At 39.5% G+C, this 25,035-nt stretch overlaps 1 protein-coding gene across 2 annotated transcripts in view; it reads right to left on the bottom strand.

Annotated features, from left to right (window-relative positions):
• Positions 1-25,035, bottom strand: part of cnnm2b (cyclin and CBS domain divalent metal cation transport mediator 2b) — a 48,890-nt gene that overhangs the window by 2,848 nt on the left and 21,007 nt on the right. Inside the window, exons 2-7 of one of the 2 annotated variants that reach the window (XM_086296675.1) lie at positions 15,751-15,894; positions 10,845-10,982; positions 8,091-8,260; positions 5,762-5,855; positions 3,940-4,002; positions 1,064-1,242 (exon numbers count right to left, since the gene is read on the bottom strand). In XM_086296675.1, the coding sequence (XP_086152801.1) occupies positions 1,064-1,242; positions 3,940-4,002; positions 5,762-5,855; positions 8,091-8,260; positions 10,845-10,982; positions 15,751-15,894 (788 nt within the window). The remainder of the gene's footprint in view (positions 1-1,063; positions 1,243-3,939; positions 4,003-5,761; positions 5,856-8,090; positions 8,261-10,844; positions 10,983-15,750; positions 15,895-25,035) is intronic. The other variant, XM_086296676.1, reaches the window with a different exon arrangement.

Below are 25,035 nucleotides of genomic sequence, written 5' to 3'. Positions count from 1 at the left end.
AGCTATCCATGATTCATCAAATCTAAATGTTTTAAATTGTCATGAAGTAATTATCTTACTGTCAATTTATATCAGTTAGGTAATTGCTTTTTGATCTTTTCTATTGATTTGGTACCCGGGACCCTAAAAGGAAGTAATAAAACATCGTAGAAAGTAGTACATCAGTTACGTCAGAGCTCTATTTGTGCCTCGCGGCTGATAAGCAGAATAAACAAAAACAGCCTCATGAAGCAGCAGAATTCATCAATGAACATTTCCAAAGCAAGAGATTTGCCACATTTACACATCTGGCACAACAGCAGTGACTTTATTCGTTACTTAGAAGAAACAGAATCAGAGCGACTTTATTAATCCCAGAGGGAAATTGAGCAAATATACAACAAATGTCAAGCACTCGTATAAAATGAAGTGTCTCACTGCCTGACTGAGAGTGTATGCGTGCATAGACAGTGTACAGAGATATTGATAGATAAATGTTAAGATAAATATATAGATATGGGTATAAATAGAAATATTAATATAAAAGGACAAAAATATGTCATGTATGTCAAATATATGTCATCAGCAGCAACATGATATATTTTTTTCACTTTTAGACAGGTAAGACTTTATAAGTTATTTTTCATAAAGCAGCCATCCTCAGATATTTAATGTATTTCTAGGTGTTTTTATTTCAGAGCAGAGAATTTGGGGAGGAGAATATTGAAATGACTTGTGCAAATGTGATTTCTGAGATCCAAATTACAGCAGTACATTTGACACTGACAAAAAGCAAGTTTTATTTGTGGCTGATATGGTTGTGATAGTTGCTGCTAGCAGTGTTCATTTATTTAGACTGAGAGGGGAAGATGCTATCAGAGCATTGGCACAGATGGATGGCTCAAAGCTGCGAGCGCACTGCCAAAGCTTTGGTTTCATTCTCTAACTGCTCATGTTGAATGTTGAGAACTCAGTGGGAAAAAGAAAATGGAAATCCGCAGCTGCATGTGACATCACCACATCACCTACAATGTGCATATAATCCTCATTGCAGGCTAATTTCTGATCCCCTGTGTTTACTCACCTTTATATACTGCAGGTCTGAGCGTGCTCTGACAGAATAATCAGGCACATATATATGCAGGAAGGAGTTGAGCTGGTTGTTGCTGTTGCCCAGAGTCGGGGTGATGGCATCTATACGGTCACTCCTGTTCAGAGAATCGGAGTGATTCAGTCCAAATGGCCGTGGAGGAGATTTATTCTCTGTAGGAGAAAGAAATTTAAAGCATACTGGAATGCAAAAGTAATGCATGGCACTGCAAAAGTACTTTAAAGGGCCCTAATCCCTAAAGGTTGATTCAGTTCATCTGGACGTAGCTTTTTCAGAGGGAGAAACGTTTCGTCACTCATCCGACTGACTTCTTCAGTCTCAGCTGACTGCAGGTTTCCCCAACCTTATAAACAGCACTTTTGCACAATAACTGAAACTAGCACCACTGAAGGAACAATGGGCTGGGAGGTCAGTTCCTTCATCTTAATTATGCAAATTGTCATGACCATTGATCAACAACCACTTATCAAAGGCCATGAGTACTATTCACAGAGAGTTGGGGAATGGCTGCAATCACAGCATTGTAAGATGGCGAAAGATGTACCCTTAGGCCCCTCCTCGATTCAGAGATGGTCTTTCCCTTTTCACGTAAATGGCCTCCTTGACTCCGCACTCAGGCCAGCGTTCCTCCCTGTCCAGGATGTGTACATCCTCATCCTTGAAAGAGTGTCCACTGGCCTGTAGGTGTAAATAGACTGCAGAGTCCTGGCCTGACGAGTGACGAGGTGGCTCTTCTGTGTTGTGCCATCCGCTTCGCCAGAGGTTGTTTGGCTTCCCCGATGTATAAATCATGCCAATCCTCCCGGCACATAACAGCGTACACTACATTACTCTGTGTTGGGGGACCTGATCCTTGGGGTGGATCAATTTTTGGCACAGCGTGTTTTTGGGGATTAAAGGTTGTCACTCGTCCAACTGATTTATCCATGGGGCCAAAATATCGACATTATTAGCTATTTACTGATATATCAGTACGGATGATTATAACGGCTAATAAATGAAAATGAAAAAAAGTAGAGGCAGGAGAGGAAGTCTTTAAATGTTTTTTCCAGTGTGGACATTGTGTAGTTTGTCTATCAGAGGGCCCTTTGCAGCTTCCCTGGTAGAAATTTAAAGCATACTGGAATGCAAAAGTAATGCATGGCACTGCAAAAGTACTTTAAAGGGCCCTAATCCCTAAAGGTTGATTCAGTTCATCTGAAAAAGTAATCCACGACTTGTTCGGACAATAAAACAAGATTACTTTTCAACTGTGTTGTCATATTAGCTTTTTAAGTACTCATAAATTCACATAACAAATTTAAAGAAAATCTGTTTATTTTTCGAGTGTCTGACAGAAAAGAACACCGGAATTGGTTTTCAGTCAGTTTTCAAACTCCTGTATCAGTTGGGCTCTATTTTACATTTCTGCTAGTCTGATCTAATATTACTGTTCCTTAAAGTTCATATGACACTAAATATTGATTTTTCATTGTCTGTTAGATGATCTCTTTGGGCCTGTGTAATAATGACAACATAAAAAATTTAAGTTAGAAACTTTACATAATTAGAAATTTTGTCTCAATTGTTTTGAGGACATTAAGATGCTTAAAATTTCCTCTGAAACTAGCCAAGTTGTACAGCACTACTTAAGATCCTTTGTATCTGTGACTTTTTTCCAGGTTGAGTCTTAGGTACAAAGCTGTGATGTATGGAAATCTAATTTATGTGTAAGTCTTCTAGTTTCATATAGCAGTCTCCAGTGATGCTGCGTTCTTCTATGTGCTACCACATAGAAGACTTGTTCTTTTCTTTTCTTGGTTATTTTTAATTAAAGCCAGATTATGTTTTCCACTTCTTAAAGAAGCCTTGTGAAAATCACACACAACAAAGTGGAAACAGCTTGGCCAACACTAATGCTACTACGCTGACTGGAATGTATGTAATCCCATGTTGGAATATGTGTGTATGAATGTGTATGAGTGAGGAAGTGAGAGGCAAAAACAGTGTGTGTGTGGGGGTGTGTAGAGGGAGCACAGTAGGCCAAAGACCTGGCATGTGGACTCTTGTGGATTAGTACTCTACTTTTTAGGGGCCAGGTCGACACAAAAAAACGTCAGTGTGCTGTGTCAAGAAAACACACATACTAGATTTATAAACACACACACACTCAAATGCCACTGCACCAACGTGAGCACTGTAGGCCTCTACTACAGACACAATGAAAGTGTATTTATTCCACAGCATTTCCTATGGGTGCGTTCACTTTTAATTCACTTTCAAAGCAGCCCTTCTATGTGTGTAGTATTGTGGGTTTTGTTCATGGGCCTGTAAATGTGAACATATGCATATGTGCATGTCTTTGTATGTGTGCTCAGTGGTGTCCAGCAGGGGGCTGTAGCTGTAGGTCTTGTTTATGTAGTCAGGGGGTTAAAGGTTAGGGGCGAGCGGGGCGGAGCCGGGTTCCACTCTGGGGCCTCTAGTCTCCAACACCATTCAGCGACTTGACTAATGGCTCAGGAGACGAGGATGTTAAGCCTCAGTCTGGATCCGTTTTCCACTCTGCCTCTTTCTCTTTTAGTGTCACACACACAAGTTTACAGTGTATGTTGCATTCAGGGACAAACAGACAGTGAACACTTTCTTTGAAAGTCACACAAAACAAGTCAGTTCTCAAGCAGACTATGAAAACCAAAAGGCTAAACACACTCAGGTATATTTAGGTAAAGCATGCAGGTAGGTGAAACTGTGACTCTACAACTTCATGTGTCTATTTAATATCAACAAAACATTCTCTTTCAAATAATGAAATTTCATCACTATTCACTAAAGGTTATAGAGTGAGAGGTGATACTGAAAATCCACTGTACCTGGAGATCCTGCTAATGACTCAGCCCTACTGACTGCAAATGTACGAGACAGTGACAGAGGCACTTGGGGGAGAGAGGGATGAAACAAGAGAGAGACAAAAGAAGCGAGAAGACAGAAAGACGAGATTGTTAAAGTCGAGAAAATGGGTAATTTAATCAATTATATATGATAACATCTGATTAAAGAAAAGAAGTGTTAACTTGTTGTTCCTCTACTGATCAGCTTAAGATGAAAACTGGCACAAACCATGAAGCATTTGATTTAATTTCTTAGAGTGCACACATCCACCACAGGAGAGTTATTCTACTGTTTCACCAGTAGGTGTCTCTCAAATCACACCACCCAAATGAATCAGTCTAATAGCCGAGGACAGTGCTGTAGTTTATGAATGAACAGAGAAGAATGAGTGGATCACTAGATGATGCATTTTCATGACCTCTCTTGATTTATTATGTTATCATATTAGGACTTATGAGTTATTATTATATTATTTTTTACTCACAAAAGTGGCATTTTTCACATTTTTCTCATGTAACATGATGAGTACTTTATCCATACGTAATTTTTAAAATTATGTTGCATGAGAACAAGGTGAAAAATGACAATTTTATGAGTAAATCATAGTGCGCTGCAAGTCTTATAAGACCTCCAGTACCTATAAAGCATAAAGAAGTAGTAAAACCTCTAATTCTTCATATGAGCAGTCTATAACATATTTTACTGGAAACAAGCTACAGTGGATCACACTGTAAATGGTCTATATCACAAACCCAGAGAGAAGAGCTACTCGTCCAGCTGCATTTTAACATTTTACTTACTAATAATATCATTTTTCTGTCACAGGGTTTTCTTTCCATCCATCCATCTTCTGCCAGTTTTCTGGCTATGGGGTGGATGGCTCGCTTGAGCAGGTCATCTACCAGTCAGAAGTTCAGTGGTTCGATCCCTAGCTACATGCGGAAGTCTTTGGATACTGAACAATGCAACTATTGGAGTGTGTGTGCACTTTCAATGTTAGATAAAGTGCTTAGGTCTAAAAACAAAGTGTGTTATTGAGACTAATAGCAAAAAGCACTTCAAGTGCTCAGCTAGAGTAGAAAGCAATCCCTTTATTTGCAGCAGTCTAGGCACAGATGCCCAGACCTCCCCATCCCAAGATATTTCCAAGTCTGAGAGATATAACCTCTCAAGTGTGTCCTGAGTCTATCTTGGACGGGCCTCCTGGTAGGATATGCTCAAAACACCTAACCTAGGAGGTACCAAGGAGGCATCCTGTCAGAGCCTGAATCACCTCACATCTACTCTAAGCCCCTCCCAAATCAGACAACCTTTGCAGGAAGCTCATTTCTGCCATTTGTAGCTGTAACCTCACTGTTTCAGTCAGGCTAGGAACCTAAATCAACTGGTGACTCAACATCTTCAATTTTAAGCTCAGCTCTCTCTTCCCCGCAGCAGATCAGTACAAGATCCTCATCTCCTGCTTTACTCTGCCCATACCTGTGAACCAGAATCAGTGACAAACAACACTTTAGTCAAACACCCACCTAAAGTGAGCTTGACATCAGCGCCATTGATGCAAACCAAACTTCCACTAGTTCACAGAACACATGTAGACCGGTTTGGCAAAGTCCCACCCACCTCCAAGTATTCCACAATGAGTGAAACGAAAACTGCAGTTTTGCTCCTGATTGTGAGGTAAAACTAACAGGCGGATTCTTCTGTCCAGACCCTCTCAAAGGAGGCTGACGAGTGAGATTCCCTAGAAGTTAGGATTCACTTTCATGGGTATAAAAATTTAAGACCTAGATCAAGAAATCTTACCTGGTGAGGCTGTCAGAGCCATTATCCCATAGAAGGAGAATGGTCCCGCTTCAAACTTCATCCCCTCTTTTCCTGCTTCCACCTCCACCTTCCCCTGTGACAGCCAAGGAAAAGAATCATGAATTATCTTAAAAGTATGTAAGTGCTCAACACATTATATATCAACTTATCAGCTTAGTTAAACAAAAGATTACTTATTTGTGCTGGTTTTACGATATTTCCTTTAACTTTATGCTTTATTTTTTACTTTATTTATCCTGTCTGTGAGATTATAATAAATCCACCCTGCTTCCCTTGTTTCCTTTCCTTTTTACTACTTGTAGAAAATCCTCACTCTGTTTAATAGCTCCCAATCTGCTTCTAAGCTGGGTCTCAAGGGCAATGACCCCACACTTGCTCAAGCAGAACCTTATTTAATCCAAGGCTAATATACATGTCGACTTAGTGACCTGATAGGGGAAATATACAAAGTCTGCAAACCTTTGCAATAAAGACTTTGAACTCACTTTAGGAACAGTTATTTGGGACTTCCCTTTAAGGCGTACAGAGAAGTCCCAATACCCTCCCTGAATAAGACAATAGTGCTGGCTCCAGCGGCATATCAGAAACAGTGCAGAAATTCAGGGCTGCTTTCAGACCTGAGACTAAAGCTACATGAAGTGCAGAAGTCCGTGATCTATACACTATTGAATACACTAACTATTATATATTATCATATATAATTATTACGCAAATGTGTTTCCAAGATTTGCAGGGTGAAAGATTTTCATTAAGGCTGGTGTCATAGCTTGGATTTTAAAAGGTTTTAAGTTCAGTTTGGTTCCTATTAAAAGTTTTTTTTCTGAATGATGCTTAACTTTGACTTTCTAAGACATTTCCTGTCACACTCTATGATAGTTCAAATTATAACATTTAAATGTGAACACTGTGTAACAATCAGAAAACTTCATTTTGAGGATAATGCAGGAATCCCACAGGGTTCCGTTTTTGGCCTGCTTGTTTTCAGCTTTGATGTGTTTATGCACATAAGATGCTTAGATGACGTATGCATTGTCCAAAACTATGTGCGATTGGTTCCACAGTAATAGTAAAGCAGGCACAAGAAGAACAAGAAGAGTTCTCTAACTCCTTGTCCAGATGAACATGGGTACTGATGAACTTGACAAATTCAGCCTGACTGTGACACGTTATCCAAAACACCTGTAAAGTGTGTTTACCCCAAACCTTTATTTCTTTATTGCTTATTGCATTATTTAGGCGCATAGATGATACTGAACGCTCTTGTTTCTATTTCTTGTAGATAAACAAAACAATTTATCAGGACAACTGTGTCTAATTTTTTTAAATGTTGGAAGTTATTTGTCAAATAAATTATTCTCCAAGATTAATGAACCATATACTGAATACATTTGAGAAGTAATTAACTAAATAAGTAAATAATTAAGTATTTTATTGGTTATAAGCAGGACTCGTATTGGTCATACTGTATGACTGTGCAATTAATGTCTGGCTAAGAAACCACACGACTGAAATTTTCTCAAGAAGGTAAATATTTCATGGTTTGATTTCACTGAATTTCATCAGGGTTAGACTCATCTGGGACATACTGATGTCACACATTCTCACGCTTACCACAAAGAACTCAAACAGGATAACAACTTTAAACTCAAACTGAAACAATTTTTGGATTAGTCATGGATCATCTGGTTTATGTTTCATTTTATGGTACTACTTTAAAGACCCATCTAGGGACTGGCACAATAAATTTGCTCATGCTATAAATGCTATGGTATGTGGCACTGGTCTTTTAAAATGCTGTATCTCTTAGGTCAGACATTATTATAACTAATTAGCTTCTTATCTATAGTATTATTGCTTGTTTTAGTTTAAACTGCCCTACAGTACAGTCATACCGCGCATACCTTAGGGATGCATGGCTTCTGTGGGAACAAACTCGGGCAGTACAACTCTGTTAGATCGATGACTACACCGTGAAAAACTGTAGGCCAGAGGAAAACGAATGCTTGCAGTGCTACAAGCAGCATTTTTAAACTGATCACATAGTATATACTGTTTATTCATCTGTAGTGACGGCAGAAGGAAATAATGGAACTAAATGATGCAGGTAAAACGAACTTATCCTGCATGAGCAGAGTTAGAATACTTGCGTTATTTTTTTTAATGTTAAACCTAAAATACATATCAATATTTACATTTTCCCAAACTGGTTATGTAGTGGGGTTTTTTGTTGTTGTTTTAAAAAATAAAAATAAAAAATCAAAGACTACTGATGTATCCTTCCACCTTGAAACTCGTTGTGTCCACACACCTGCAGGATGAGGATGAAATAATCCACAGGTTTGTTCCTGTGGAAGAGGTAGTGCTCTGGTGCCCGCTTGTTCTTATCATCGTATTTTAGCTCCTGGATCACATTTGGATGCTTCAACAAGCGCAGCAGAATCTTTTCTGACATCTGCATCGGTGCAAATGGCTCAACCTCTGAAGAGACAAGGAGAGAAAAAGACTGTGGTAAGACAAAACATTTCATTTCTTATGAAAAGTTAAATAATTATATCAATGTAATAAAATTATTCTTATATCTCCCTTATTGCCATGAAAATCCCAAAACATAAAAGAAATTAGTCCTAAAAAAGTATTACTGTTCATGGACTATTTACAAGAAAAACGCCACCGTGATGTCACCTGATGGTTTGAAAATTTTGTTTGCCACTGAGCACATACTAGTTTGGGGATGGGCAATTAGTTTTCCAAGGGGGCCACATGGTGCTGTTACCTGTGCAGACAAAGGTTTGATGTGTTTAAATGTGGCAGTTTTACTTACATTTATCCAAAGAAAGGCATGTATATAAGCTGGCCTATTTTTTTTAAACCAAAGACCCGGCAAACTTATATTTGTATTCTTAATATTTTATTTCTAACATATTGTTTTAAACTGATTTTAGACAAAGATTATATTGAAAATGACATCAGCAAAAGCGGCAGAAACCGACTTAGTAGAAATTCTCGGTTTAAAAAAGAGGAAAAGTGAAAGATGAAACTGTAAAACTGGATTTTAATAATGACAGAGGTATAGTTTTTGAGTTAACCACATAAACCTAACGTAAATATATCAAATGCAAAGTTATGTAGGTTCTGGGATATTTCTGGAAAGATTCCTTTACAAGGCTTTGTTCCTTTACTTGTCGCAGTAAGGAATTTCAGAGATTAAAATCTCATATTAGAGGAAATTTTAAGATTAAAAAAATAAAATCATGTGTATTTTCAAGTCTTTGTAGGATTTTAAATGAATCAATTGTATAATTGTTGTTTGCATTATTTATCACTGACCTAGTGGATTATTTAATAGAAAATGGCTCACAGATTATTAATTTTGATGGCATGGCAATAAATATATTTAGTTTAGGGTAATGATATATGTAGACAATAAACTTATTTTTCCAACATCAAAACAGGGGATATAGAAATAGATCACTTGTGTAATCTATTAGGGATAATCACTTAAATTCTGGAGCTTACATTCCATATGTTCTTAAAGTCAAAATTAAAGCATATATTGTCCATGGATAGCAGGGAAGATCGGACCCACTCTGTATCATAGTCATAAAGAGAAGGATTACATAAGGGAAACTAAACTCAGTGAACTAGCATACAACTATCTGCTCAGCCAGGATAAAATGGGAAATATCTGTCACCATGGGTCTCGCATGTTAAACAGATATTGGATAATTGTAGCTTATCTTATCTCTGGTTTACACAAAAGTTTAAAAAACATTAACTAGGTGAAACATGTTCTTAAACACTGGATGAAAGATTGGTTCTTGCGAAAGTGGCAAAGTGATCATATGATAATTAAATAAAGTATAAATAAGAGCTATAGCTGGAAAAATCATCTGCTGCAGTAAAACAAATAGTACAAATAGCAGTGGCTGACAAATTACTCACTAAGGCGAAAGATGAATCACGGGCATGCGATCAGTGCCGCTTATCTGTCGGTTACCAAGCTCCAGATGAATGACCATGCCAAATTTCATTAAAGTTAATAGGAAGACAGAATATTGCTGAAGTAAGCATTTCCCCCTCAAATCAATTCATTAAATTACTGTAAGAACCACACCCTAACAAAAAAGTTAACATTTTGATGGTTTGGTTTTTACATGATAACAAAAATACAAAATATTAGCAACATTGTGCTGCTGCAGAAACTGTATAAACCGTTACTGCATTTTTGTGAGGTGAGAGCCATACATAAGGGGCCAAAAATTTCAATAAATGTTAATAGAGACACCCCCTTCCCCCTCATTGTGTCTGGTCCGCTTCAACCACCTATTGGGCCAATCAGCTCCTTCAACTCATCAGCGGTGATATGTGTCAGCTGGCTGCTGGCTCCACCACCAGGAACTAAACTCCCTAATAGCCTTTAGAGGAACTTAATCAACGCTTAGCTGCCAGGTCAAAGTTCTAAAGCAAATCCAACTGCAATGAGGCATAGTGAACCGCTGCTGCTGGTGTAGTAGTACTTGCTGCCTGCTCTGAAATCCATTTCCCGAGGGAAAGCGGGTGAAATATTTCACATTTTACGCTAGTAAGTAACCAAGTATGTCGACTTGTGTGAGAACTGCGATTATAGGCCAAAAATCCTGGACGTGATGTCACTGAGGAACGAGTGTAAGCAAACAGGGTGGTGTTTTTAAAGCTGTGAGCAAAGATCTCAACATGTAACCTTCTGTGCATGACACGCAAGCAAATAAACGCCTGCATTTTTTTGGACCCGTGTCCATTCTGCAGACATCCTGTGTTGGGCTTATAGAGAGGCCTTCCACCTCTTTACACATACATACCAGCACACTTGTTGTGAGTCCCCACGCAATTCATTCCCTCACACATAGACGCACACAACGGCTACTCATGCTACACAAATACTCACACCTCCTCCTCTCTACACCCACTTGCCCAAAACTCAAAGTCCGTATGGGCACACAAACACACTCACACACACACTTTCCCCACAGTGAGGGGCTGAGGGCACACTGGGGGAAGTCAAGCAGCAACGCAGCCCACTTGCCTGTTGCTAGGAAACGCAGGGTAGCCAGCAGAAGCTGAGGTGATATTTTAACCTTCATTTCATTGTCGGTAGGCTTGAAGGCCGAGAAATCCTGCTTTCTTTCCCGATGTGTGATTTTCTTCTTTGTCTTGTTGTCAGCTGAGGAGGGAAAAATGAAAAGTCAGGTGTAAGAGTCAACCTGCAACAGGTTGGCTGAAACAGGAAAAGATCAGTCCACGACACTCCTCTGACGCTGAGCTAGTCATTTCGGGTCAAAAGGTGACTAAACTTGAGTTACCCTGCACTGATTACTGTTTTCCATAAAAGTAGCAGTGCTGACTTTCTGAGAACTACAGCAGAGCTATAGGAGGGCTACATTGTTACCACATTCCCGGCATTACAGAAGTACTGGCACGTACTCCATGTACACAGATACCATCATTTTTTACAAAGTCGAAGGTAAAATATTAATTATGGTTGTCCATGATTATGAATGTATTTTGACTCCTATAATTATTTGATACCCTGATGAATTTGTAGGCTTGCTCACTTTCAAAGAAATGAACAATCTCTACTTTTTATTGCAGTCTCATTTTAATAGAGAAAAACAGAATATCAACCAAAAATCCAGAACAAAGCACATTTCAAAAAAATTATAAATCGATTTAGAAATTGATTTGCATGGCATTGATTAAGTATTTGATCTGTGTGCCATATAGCCACACAGATCATGAGTTGCCATGTGGGCAACTTGTTATGCATATACATCAAACCTGTCCACAGAATCATTTTCCATTCCAACCTCTCCACCAATATGAGCAAAACCAAAGAATTGTCAAAGGACATCGGGGACAAGACCACAGACCTGCACAAAGCTGGAACGGGCTGCAAGACCAGCAAGTAGCTTGGTGAGAAAATGACAACTACTGCTGTAATTATTCAGAAATGGAAGAATGAGAAATGAGAAAGGTGGTGGATCAACCTAAAAGGGCAGTTGGGAAGTCACCAAGGACAGTCACCAAGAACAGCACCTCCCACCCACCCAAATCCTCAAGATGGCACATGTAGACATCTGTCTTTAGTTTTACAGGGAATATCTGAATGATTCGGAGAAGGTTTGGAAGAAATTGGTGTGGTCAAATGAAACAAAGTTCAAGCTCTTTGGTATCAACTCAACCCACCATATTTGGAGGAAGAGTAATGCTGAGAATGAACCAAAGAACACCATCCCCCAAGTCAAGCAAGGACATGGAAAGATTATGCTTTGGAGCTGTTTTTCTAAGGGTACAGGATGACTTGGACTAATTGAGGGGCCAATGGAATGGGCCATGTATCATAAAATATTGGAGGAGAACCACTTTCCCTTAGCCAGAACACTGAGGTCATTGATAGCATGACAACCCACAACATACCACCAGGACAACAAAGGAGTGGTTCAAGAAGCACATTAAAGTCATGGAATGGACTTGCCAGCTTCTAGACCTCAGTCTATAGAAAATCCGTGAAAGGGAGCTGAAGCTTCAAATTGCCAAAGGGCAGCCAATAGGATTTAGAGTTTCTATAAAGCGGTGTGGCCCAAAAATCCTTCATGAGATGTGTGTAAACCTGGTGACTAACTACAAGAAACAGAGTCATAGTTTGCCTGGTAATCTTATTTCACTCCAATAATATTTAAACTGCAATAGAAATTAGACTTTTCATTTCTTTTTAAATTAAATAAACTTACAAATTCAGCAGGAGATCAGATAGATAGATGGTGTTGGGAAGGTTACTTTTAAAATGTATTTTGTAACGTATTCCGTTACATTACACAATGACAGTAACGTATTCTGAATACTTTGGATTACTTAATACAGTGGCTTACAAAAGTATTCAGCCCCCTTGAACTTTTCCACATTTTGTCACATTACAGCCACAAACATGAATCAATTTTATTGGAATTCCACGTGAAAGACCAACACAAAGTGGTGTACACGTGAGAAGTGGAACGAAAATCATACATGATTCCAAACATTTTTTACAAATAAATAACTGAAAAGTGGGGTGTGTGTAATTATTCAGCCCCCTGAGTCAATACTTTGTAGAAGCATGATGCTGCCACCACCATATTTGACAGTGGGGATGGTGTGATCAGAGTGATGTGCAGTGTTAGTTTTCGGCCACACATAGCGTTTTGCATTTTGGCCAAAAAGTTCCATTTTGGTCTCATCTGACCAGAGCACCTTCTTCACATGTTTGCTGTGTCCCCTACATGTTTGCTGTGTCCCCCACATGGCTTGTAGCAAACTGCAAACGGGACTTTTTATGGTTTTCTGTTAACAATAGCTTTCTTCTTGCCACTCTTCCATAAAGGCCAACTTTGTGCAGTGCACGACTAATAGTTGTCCTATGGACAGATTCCCCCACCTGAGCTGTAGATCTCTGCAGCTCGTTCAGAGTCACCATGGGCCTCTTGGCTGCATTTCTGATCAGCGCTCTCCTTGTTCGCCATGTGAGTTTAGGTGGACGGCCTTGTCTTGGGAGGTTTACAGTTGTGCCATACTCCTTCCATTTCTGAATGATCACTTGAACAGTGCTCCGTGGGATGTTCAAGGCTTGGGAAATGTTTTTGTAGCCTAAGCCTGCTTTAAATTTCTCAATAACTTTATTCCTGACCTGTCTGCTGTGTTCTTTGGACTTCATGGTGTTGTTGCTCCCAAGATTCTCCTAGACAACCTCTGAGGCCGTCACAGAGCAGCTGTTTTTGTGCTGACGTTAGATTACACACAGGTGCACTTTATTTAGTCATTAGCACTCATCAGGCAATGTCTATGGGCAACTGACTGCACTCAGACCAAAGGGGGCTGAATAATTACGCACACCCCACTTTTCAGTTATTTATTTGTAAAAAATGTTTGGAATCATGTATGATTTTCGTTCCACTTCTCACGTGTACACCACTTTGTGTTGGTCTTTCACGTGGAATTCCAATAAAATTGATTCATGTTTGTGGCTGTAATGTGACAAAATGTGGGAAAGTTCAAGGGGGCTGAATACTTTTGCAAGCCACTGTATATTATCATGCTTTTTATAACTACATGAATGTACTATTGCTGTGTGATTTATTACTATTACTGAAGGTTACTCGCCATACCAATACCAACTAGATTTTTAAATCTTAATATAAAATGAGAAACTGTAGGGTGACATTAGGTAAGGCTGCACTTTTTACAGCGATCTCGTATAGAAAACTATTCACGTGTATATAAAACAGGTTTGCGGCTCCGAGCCGTCGTAAAGAGACTTCTGGCGGGCTTGTAGCCGAAAACTAGCCACCCTTAACTTGTCTGGGTCAACTTTGCTAGCGAGACAGAGAGAGGCGTTGAAAGGTTGCTTCGAAGGAAAACAGAACACAGTGTACAGTCGAGTCTTAACAGCTTACTTACAACTGGGCTCGTCAGGCACTCTTTTTGGCTGCAGTGGTTATTATTATATTTACATGCTTCCATCTCCCGATTCTGCTCGGTGTCAACTCGGACTTTCCACTCTCCTTTTTCTCCCTTCCTCGCGCTCACACACACACACAGGTATGGCAGTCCATTCTCCCTGCAGCACGCACTACACTGCCCATCAGGCTACATTCTGCCTATTGCCTTCATATTAAATCATTTTTGTGAATAATTTAAAAAATATTTCTTCACGTCATTATGCGGCCGCAACTAGGTTTGACATGGGCCACGAGATTGAGATGCAGGCATTAGAGCCCCTAATGCGTGTTTTGTTTGGGTTTCCACCGGCGTGGAATTACCAAAAATAGATGGCATACCCTAACATGTGAAACAGGAAAAGACCACCGTGTAATCCATTTATTTCAACAAAGTCAATGTATTCTGAATACCACGCTTTTAAACAGTAACTGTAACAGAATACAGCTACTCATATTTTGTATTTTAAATACATAACGCCTGTACATGTATTCCGTTACTCCCCAACACTTTAGATAGATAGATAGATAGATAGATCGATAGATAGATAGATAGATAGATAGATAGATAGATAGATAGATAGATAGATAGATAGATAGATAGATACACCTGATGTTTAAACCTTCTGTTTGTAAGAGGCAGCCAATCAGAGGAGCTAAAATGGATTGTTTCAGATGCTGAATAAACTTAGCAGATGCTTTAGAGCGTCAAATATAAATAATAAATAAGAGTCATGTTAAGAAACTCTTTATATATATCTTTTGAAAATAATCTCTGCTTGTGGAAAAAAAAAATCAGATGTTGGGTGCACAACACAAACAAGACAATCTTCTCAGTAAAAAAATATGTAAATTTAGAGTAAATAAAATGCTCACCAAGAGTAGCATTCTCAAAACAACTCAATTTCCAACAAACTCCAATTAACACATCATCTCAAAAATGTATTCTTGAACAGAGGTTTGAAGCTACCATTATCTGCATATAATGAGAAAGTTGTCATTTATAGGCATGAACCCATAGAGCATTATCACTGCAGCTCTGCAGAGATGTTTTTAGCACAATATTTTGCATTTCTGGCAGCCAGCTTTACTGCTTTGATTCAGTCCCGCTGCACTCATTAGTGTGAACCAAAAACTGCACAAACTGGCTCTACCCCACAGTACCCACAAGGCACCAAACAGCAGATATACATAGTTAGAAACTTGAACATTTAGCTTGTAAACTGCACATTTTCTCCAGAGTTTGTGGACACCAAGTCAGAGTGACAAAGAGCAATGACAACAGGCAGCTGTTGCATCTTGAAATAGTGCTTTTGATTTGAGATTAAAATGATTGGCTGAAAGATGCAAAAATGCTGTTAAGAGACATGGAGCGTGGTAATTCTCAGGGATTTTATCATCCGTTTTGTTTTTCATGAACTTATTGTATCTGTTGTTATGTTGAGTTTAAAGAGGGGAACCTACTGTATAGGTCAGTCTCGTCGAGGATCTCTGACTTGATGATTTCTTCAATAACGTCCTCCAGGGTGACAATACCCAGAACTTCGTAGAAAGGGTCTCCCTCACCTTCATTGTTCACCCTCTGAACTATGGCCAGGTGGGATTTTCCTAGCAAATCATACACACACATACACAGGTCATAAAGTTGGAGTCATATGTTATAGACGGTTAAACGTGGTTCACACAGTGAGCTTGGTTATAAAAGAGAAGAAACAGGCGGGAGTAAACATGTCTAATGTACCAATCTGAGGTGTATCATGGATAAATGTTTTATATAGTCTAAGTTTTTCTGTATAGCAAAGAGGAATTATAAGTTAGGTAGCAGGGTAGCAGGGATTATGGGGATTCAAAATCACACAAAGAGCAGGTGATGCAAAGTGATTTGAAGGCATGACTGTTGTACCCAGGGATACAGTGCTTGCTAATGTGAGGGTTAAACTGTTATCAGTGCCAGGAAAAAGTAATTCAGACCAAGACAGACAATCAAACAATCCTAAATTTCATCGTATGAACCCCTTTTGCCCTCCTTCCTTCCACATCTGTGTTCCCAGGACCCTCCTGTGTGCTGTAACATCTGAAAAAAAAGAAACAAACTGCCGTGTATGCAGAGACGACTGTCAGGCAAAACACTAAACAAATTCTTTGACTTTTCTCAGCTTGTGATCATTTAAAAGGAATTTTCCAGAGGCCTAGGCTAATATTAGCCCCTGCAAAATGAAGTTTCCATTCCGCCCTGGCGATATTCTCACCAAGCAAAGGAACAGACCGGGCGAACCTCCGCTGTGTGATCAGATTGTCTCGGAATGGGCCGTTTGCATGCAGATACACCTGGGTATAAAAACATGGAGGACGTCAGAGTGCTTCTGCGTACGTGTGCATGCACGTGTGTCAGGAGCGTCTGTGTGCACAAAGGAGTATGTTTATTTTACAGGTACATCACAGGGTCTGGTCTCAGTTGCTGTTTCAGCTCATTTTTACTGCTTCGATGCAGGCAAGCACAGACTGAAAAGATGTCTGAGCTAAAGACCAACAGAGTTATACTGCACAGCATCTCACTGCTTCCTCGCAACACTATGACAGCACAACAATGTTCAGTAGCTAGAACCTGAAAGTGAGAATGTTGTGAGTGCTAGATGGAGAATTGATGCTTTCAAGAAAGATACTCAGGTTACACCTAACATGCTGGCAGCGTAAGATCCCTTAAGAGAGGTATTAATAATGTAAGGACATAAATCCACTAACACAAAGAGCCTGAAAGTAGAAGGCCTTAGAAAATCTTAGCACCCAAGTGTCAAAAAACATACAAATGATATCTTCAGCATAGTGCTTTTTTTACTGAGACAAACACAAATGGCACCTCATGGGTTAAAGCAATCATACCTCTGTAGTCCTTGAGCATGCACTTACTCTAAACTGCCCAGGGAGGGAAAGAGAAATGGAGTGGCTAGCACAGCACAGCACTGCAGAGTGAAATTGATCAATGCTCGCTTTTTTCTCGCTAATGGCATCCACTTCACTCATGTTAATGAACACAAGTTATGAAGTTTAGGTTTGTACTGTAATAAAACATGTTCTGTCTTTACACCATAGAGTTTAAAATGAAATTAACTAACCATTGTCAGTAAAAAAAAACAGTTTGCTGCTGCATTTAAAACTGAAAATAAAAAAAAAAGTACATATCTGAAAAGTCAAAAAGATTTCTGTTTTTCCAAGAGAAGAAACATCCAGCTTGTTATCAGAGCAAAGTTTGAAACCACCTTCTGCTTATAGGTTTTACATTTGCAATTACCCATGCCATTACTGCATATGGCATGGGTAACTGCAAATAGACCATTCATGCTTATAAAACAAATACTGGATTTGGAGAAAGAAATGCTGCTATTCAGGCTTTTCCGACTTGCTTCTTTTTTTTTAAACTCGCATGTATTTCAGCTGCACGAGTAACGTAGTAACTGGGTGAATACTGTGAAATGTTATTTATTAACCTTAATCATTATCATTACTTATGTTGTATGGGGATGCAGATTGCGATTTAATATACTGTTTATGTTACCTTGTTAACCCATATGGAAAAGAAATAGTAAAAACTTATATGTGATTACTCATGAGAGTGGCCACTTTCATGAGTAAATCATATAAGGCTTACATGATTTACTCATGAAAGTGGCCACTTTCTCATTACTTTCATACATTGTTTTAGTAAGTATCCAAAACATACAAGTTTCATTATATAATTTTTCAAGGGATCTTATATCTGTTTTCACTCTTGTATGCTTTTCATACAAGTTTCACACAAGACAGATACAAACTTTATAAGATTTATATATATCTTTTCCATATGGGAACCTTTTATCGTGTTTATGGGAAGAACTGGCTTAACCTGAGGATGAACATGACATGCACAGGACATGCTCTAACATTTGTCAAAGTGAGTAGGAGAACTTTTTATGTCAAAATATTTCCTAAATTGCAAAATAAAATTATGTTCATCCACACATACATAACCAAAGAGGGGCAAATTACAAATTACTACTACCAGACCTCATAAAGAGTCACATCGTCGACTCTTTCTACAGAGGTTACCTTAACATCTTTGCACATCTGTAATTTCAGCCATTGGTATCCCAAAAACACCAAAGGACTTGATGACTCTGTTGTAAGGGTTTCAGCAGAGGCAGTAAGCGTCATTACTTAAAAACGACATAAGGATGAAACTCAGTGGGAAGCCGAGATGACAGCGAGAAGCATGTTTATGCAAAGTTTCTAGTCTGTCCCATGGACTGATATATAAGGAGACTCAACATTTTGTTCTATATAACAGAGGGCACAGACTGGCGACCTGTCCAGGGTGTACCCCGCCTCTCGCCCTATGACAGCTGGGATAGGCTCCAGCGCCCCCCATGACCCTGAAAAGGATAAGCGGAAGCGATTGGATGGATGGATAACAGAGGGCATAAGAAAATGATACACCCAATAATTTTCTCTTGTTACTATACTGGATGTTTTATGTGTCATTAGGCCAATTATAAATAAAGGATATGCATTGACAGAATATGTTGCAGCTCTAAAACCATGGGTCCACTTTATTTCACCTTTTTCTGAATATCTTCAGCTCATGAAACGGCTGTTATGAGTTTCCATCACTAGTGGATGATCTTCCAGTACTTGATGGATTGGTTTAAAAGTTCAGTTTGAATTTATGATCACTTTGATGATCTACTGACTTCCCCCCCCATAGTCTGAGTAAATTTTCAACAACTACCAGAGAGTTTGCCATGGATAAGTGACAAGAGTGCCTATCAAAATCTGTGACCGATTAGCCTCAGCATTACTCTTTGCTTGTGATAAATGTGCTGGTGGCACATAGAAAAAATGACAACCGTGGTATTAGTTATAACTACATGACTTAGCATCATCATTGATGTTAACGTTTAGCTTGTGTAGCTGGTCTAAAGTTCCTGACAGAGCTACACTTTTTTATTTAAATATTCTTGGCCGAGCACAATTAGGAAATACGGAATGAATGAATGCTCTTCTAAACTCTGGAAAACTTTTTTTTCTTTTTTTAAACAAACTGTATTTAAGAGCTGAGTCAATTAGACACTGGAAAATTTCCATGGGATTTGAGGGTGGGTGCGTGACCTTAGTACGGCCCTGTGGAGCAGACCTTTTGATGTACATCCTTCTCCTTATGCTGCCAGTGTATTAAACAACAGCTAAACTGTCTACTCAAGAGGATTAAGCACTTCCTGGTAGTGCACCTCTACTGCTTTGTTGTTAAGGAAAACAAAATAATCCGCTGTGTACTTTTTACTTCACTTCACCCAATTACAAATATAAACTGAAACTGTAATTTACAGGGCTACTGACATTTCTCAGAAATGTTCAAACATAGCACTGAATAACTGTAATAATTGTGTTGTAGTTCTCAACAGGCTTCCTTAATAGATGAAACTGAAAGTGAATTGACCCTTGACCCTGCTGTTTGCAGTGTGCCTGTGCGCTGGACTACCCAGCATGCATTCAGCCTCATCTAGATAGCCCCAGATGTCAGGCAGCAGTGGTGGGTTATAGGACCCTAGACGACTGGCCTTAACAAGGACACGCTCTCCCTGAGGCCCGCTGCCAAGTTCCAGGCTCCAGAAGGTCCAGAGTGTTAGCTTCTACTCTCTACCTCTACTCCCTCTTTTTTATAAAAAAAAAAAAACACTGCTTCTACGGCAGCGAAGCAGCTATAAATAAACAGGCTGTCATTGTCTCATAATATATTTATGGAACACAGAAGCTGCATTTTTTTCCTCTTGTTTGTGTGTTATTTTGTCTTTGTGGGAAACTGGAAAGTATGCACTCATCTGTGGGACAGTGAGACAAAATAACTGGGATGGCACTACTGTGCAAACACATATGTGTGTGTGTGTATTTGTGTGTGTACTGAGAGAAGCAGAAAGTGACTCTAGTTAGTTAAAGGTAGGGTATATGGTTCCTTTCATGGTAACACTGCAACTTTTTATTCACATGTAAACAGAATTTATAACCTTCAACTGATTATAACCTGTCATAAAAAAGTTGTAGTGCTTGTATTTGTCAACTAACCAAACTGATTTTTGAACAAGAGTATTTTGTGCATTAGGTTTTTTAATCTAAGTATTCTAAGTGATATCAGACCAAAGCTTCAGCCAGAACAATGTGATGTGATGTAATTAAAGACGGAAAAAATGGAGGCACTAAAGGGAAAGTCATTGGGTCCCCAAAGTCAGTCAACCAGTCACCAAAATGCCAGTCACCATAATAAAAGAACCTTTGAAAAATCTAAATTGGGGTTGCAATAATTCAGGAAGTAATATTCTTAATGGGCCCATTTTCACATGTAGTTTGTCAAAGATCCAAATTAAAAGCGCTCCAACTCTTGATAACTGTACCAAGCCAAACCAATAAACCATCCATCTATCCATCCATACCCCAAAGCCAAGCCTGAGAACCTCCATTTAGGCCTTCAGAGACTAAGCCATGTGCTCTTTTCCACCATTCCCATCTTATTTATGGAATGTAGCTTTGTCATATTTTTCCATAGCGCAATATGCCCCTATAAATAGGCACGTAAGGCTCAGAGACTTGGGGTGGGAGTATGAGGGGTCAGTATCTGTTGTGGACACTCATCACTGCCCCCCTCCCTGTCTCGCTCTCCCCCTGTTTTTCCAAATATTTGAGCCCTGACAAATATAGTGCAACGTTAGGGTGATGGGAACTCGTTGGATGGTCTTTCTTCTAAATCTACCTCCTGTGAAAAAAAGGAGCAGAGTTTCAGGCTATTCTCACCCATTTTTCCATTGACATGGATAAAAACTTTACCCTGGTAACATGTCAGCTATTTACAGCTTCTTTATTTACACAAACATTCAGACTGAATACACACTGAATAAAATAGTGTCACCTTGTGGCCTGTATTATCTGGAGACAGAAATGGAATTTATAGATAAAACAGATACATGAAATGCCTGCTGAGGCATTTATAAGATTAATATAAATAAGGAAACAAATGCTCCTTAATTGGTTACTTAAAGGGGCAGAGCAGCTGCTGCTCTAGGCTCCGTCAACTTCACTTTAATAAATCACACAAGGGGCATTTGCACCTTTATTGATCCTGAACAAACTTTATAATGTGCATGCAGTTTGCTGAAGGGTATTTACAAAAATGATACAGAGATTAGGTCAACCAAGAGTGCTTAATTCATTTCGACTGTTCCTTTAATTAACTAAATATCTTTGAGTAGATGGTATCAACTGACATAACAATATCATGATCTGGCTGTGTCTCAGGCTACGTTCATTAGACAGGGTAGTAATGCTGTTACGTGTTATGTGCTTGTACTAAATGTAGTTACGTAGTGCTCTGATAAATGCTATATGATAGAAACATATAGATAATATGTTTTTGTTTACAAGTTGAACAGCCACAAGGTGTAATACCCTCCATGGAGAAGGAGACTAGAGGCCAAGCTCAAGGTAGCACAGAGGGAGGTTAGCCAACTATCGGAGCTGCAGAAAGGCGCGATGAAGAAGGTGCCTAAGAAGTATAGCAAGCTGTACTGTTCCCACTGCTCTTCTGCATAGTCCTGAACCCCCTCAGTGAGATCACTAACAAGACTGGCTACTGATACCGACTACGGAATGGAGCAATCATCAGCCACCTCGTCTACATGGATGACATCAAGCTGTATGCCAAGAGTGAACAAGACATCGATTCACTGATCCACACCACCACGATATCCAGCAATGACATGGGAACATCATTCGGACTGGAGAAGTGTAGTCAGATGATAATGAAAAGAGGGTAGTCAGAATTGAGGGGATTGAAAATCTAAATGGGAGACACCCCCCAGGGTGGTGGAGATTGCAGAGCTAAGATCCTGTGGGACTTCCAGATACAGATGGACAAAATGGTGGTGGCCAACCAACTGGACATAGTGTTGGCTGACAAACAGAAGAAGACAGCTGTAGTGATTGATGTAGCAGTTCCGAATGACAGCAACATCAGGAGGAAGGAACATGAGAAGCTTGAGAAGTACCAAGGGCTCAGAGAAAAGCTGGAGAAGATGTGGAGGGTGAAGGTGACGGTGGGTCCAGTGGTAATCGGAGCACTAAGTGCAGTGACTCCCAAGCTAGGTGATCCCAGGAGCAACATCATATGTATCGAACAATACAAAAATTTTAATTTATTTTATCAACTTTCCTTCTGACGATGCTGTCTGTGTTGAGCGCTCAGTGGATCTGCGCTCGACAGTGCAGCCTAGGCGGAGTAGTCGAACGCAGATTCACTGAGCGCAGGACAAGCTAGCGAGACAGAAGTTAAGCTCTCCTTGCAACATGGCAAATTGAACCTCCCCCACCCTCATTCAGATCTGCCGTTTGGAACTATTTTGGTTTTCATGTGACGTATGACCCTGAAGGTAAGCGCGTCATGGACTAAAGTAAAACAGTATGTTGGATGTGCCACGCAATGCTCAATTAAATGGGTGGGAGCTAGTGTGTTAGCGCAGTTAGCTCGTTAACGTGCTGGCCGTCCAGCCCCATGCACGGGGCGAGCCGCGGTAGCTTGTTAACGGAGATTTGCTGTGTTGTGGCGTTAACGTCATTTCAACGAGATTAACGCTGACAGCACTAGTGGGAACACAACGAATATGACTGCACATTTACGCCGACATCATCCTAGTGCAAAGACAAGTGGAGCCAGACAAAAACAACAAGCATGCATGCTACAAACTTTACCCGAGTCATTTAGACAGCCGTTAGCACATGATTCTCCTTATGGGGACCTGATATGTTTAATATGCTGCTGAGAATATAGCCCAGAAGAAGCGGATAGTATAGCTTTTATTTTGGAAAGAGCCATTTCTCTGTAATAAACTCTCTTTTCCAAAGATGAGTGATTCCTCGATCAGATGCAGGGCTCGCAAAATCGCTAGCCCGACGTCCTGGGGCTAGCGATTTTTCCAGTCGGGCTACCAAAATCTATCTCTGCCCTGCCCGTCGGCCTATCGTACGAAGGAAAAATATATGTCAATGCTTTTGCATTCTTTCAGAAATGTAGCTGGGTAATTATGTCATTGGCATCGGTGAGCCACTGTCAATATGTGACATATTGAAATCGCGTTTGAATTTGCGCTTGTTTTTTGCTTTCACTTTGCAATCGCGCGAACTGTGTATAGAGAGCGACAGCACTGATTGGTGAGTGATGATAATTTGCGCACCAATTCCTCTGACATCGTCTTATCAATCGTTAGCTTACTATGCAAACATGACAAGTGAAATCTCCCGCAGCTTAAACATGTGAGAGGTTGATCGCGCAGAGAATCGCTGAGCTTATGTGAGTCCGTGTGTAAAAGCAGCAGGATATATATTTCAGTTCTGCTGAGCCAAATAAGACAGGTCAGGGTGAAGAAGTGACAGCCAAAGAAAAGCTTACCACAAAACGGAAAAGTTATGACAAATCAGACTATAAGGCAAAAAGAAAGTGCAGCTTTATGGTTTCATGGACAAAATAATTTCTGTGGTTGCAATATGACGAGCTATATAACCGGGGCTGCACATAAGTGGTCCGCAGGTGCGCATTCGCTGTCAAAATAAAAAACGCGCACAAGATAAGAAGTTGCAACGCGTGTTTGCGTACATTTTCAGGAGGAGGACAGACATTTGTTTAGAACTCTTAAAGATGTCCAAGAAGCTCCTTTAAGCAATTACTTTGGTGTTCCTCCACCTCCAAAGAAATGTCAGGAGTCCGAACCACAAAAGAAGCACGTATTCTCGGAAAAGTAGTTGCAGGAGGTGAGCTGGCTTCAAACAAATGATGAACGCACAGAGATGTGGTGCGGAATGTGCCGTGAAAATTTAATAAATAAATAAATAAATAAATAAATAAATAAATAAATAAATATATATATATATATATATATATATATATATATATATATATATATATATATATATATATATATATATATATATATATATATATAAATAAATAAATAAGTATCCACATTCTGCTTTCTTCTTCAGGGGTGAGAAGGACAACTCTGCTCCGAAGCTCCATGCTAACCATTTTTGTGATTTCCTCTTTACTAAACAAGACCTTGCTCACTATACCAACCCTTTTAACTTACAACTAACCCCATGTTTCTTTTAATTAATAACAATAACCTTTATAGATACTCATCAGCACATGTGATATTTGGGAAATTTATCACCGGATGAGGCATGCTTTGCTTTCTCACTAACAAAACAAACTGCTTTGACTTTGATCACTGATCAACTTCCAAATGGGTGATGTTGTAAGAAACTGTGGGGGACATGAGGAGAAACAGCTCAGATTTTAAAAACAACAATCATTTCCCAAACAATCATAATCTTCAGTATGCACATTTGGGTCCATAGCTGTCACAAATATAAACAATCAGGGTCACTTGGACAGAGATGAACACTGGCCTGAACAATTGACTCACTGACTGACTCACTTACCCTGCAATTTACCAGTCAATCAACTAAACAGTTGAGAAACAGAGCTAATATTCATTTGCATGGACAAATATACAACTGCATGTGAACACAAACTCAGACACACAAAACTGAAAATGACTACTATAATTACTATTTTTACTGTTTAGCATTATTTTAACAGCAAAACAAAACAGTTATTCTGTTGCGGACACCAAATATATGATCAAACGAGTGCAAAGACTGAAATAGACGCCTTCC

Source organism: Aulonocara sp. 'chitande type north' Nkhata Bay, linkage group LG6 (assembly GCF_057382095.1).
Source record: "Aulonocara sp. 'chitande type north' Nkhata Bay isolate Kocher_YH1m ecotype deep benthic linkage group LG6, A_spYH_male_GT1.1, whole genome shotgun sequence".
Classification (NCBI taxonomy): domain Eukaryota; kingdom Metazoa; phylum Chordata; class Actinopteri; order Cichliformes; family Cichlidae; genus Aulonocara; species Aulonocara sp. 'chitande type north' Nkhata Bay.
Note: the sequence above shows the minus strand (reverse complement) of the source record. Positions and strands in the feature narration are given on the sequence as shown.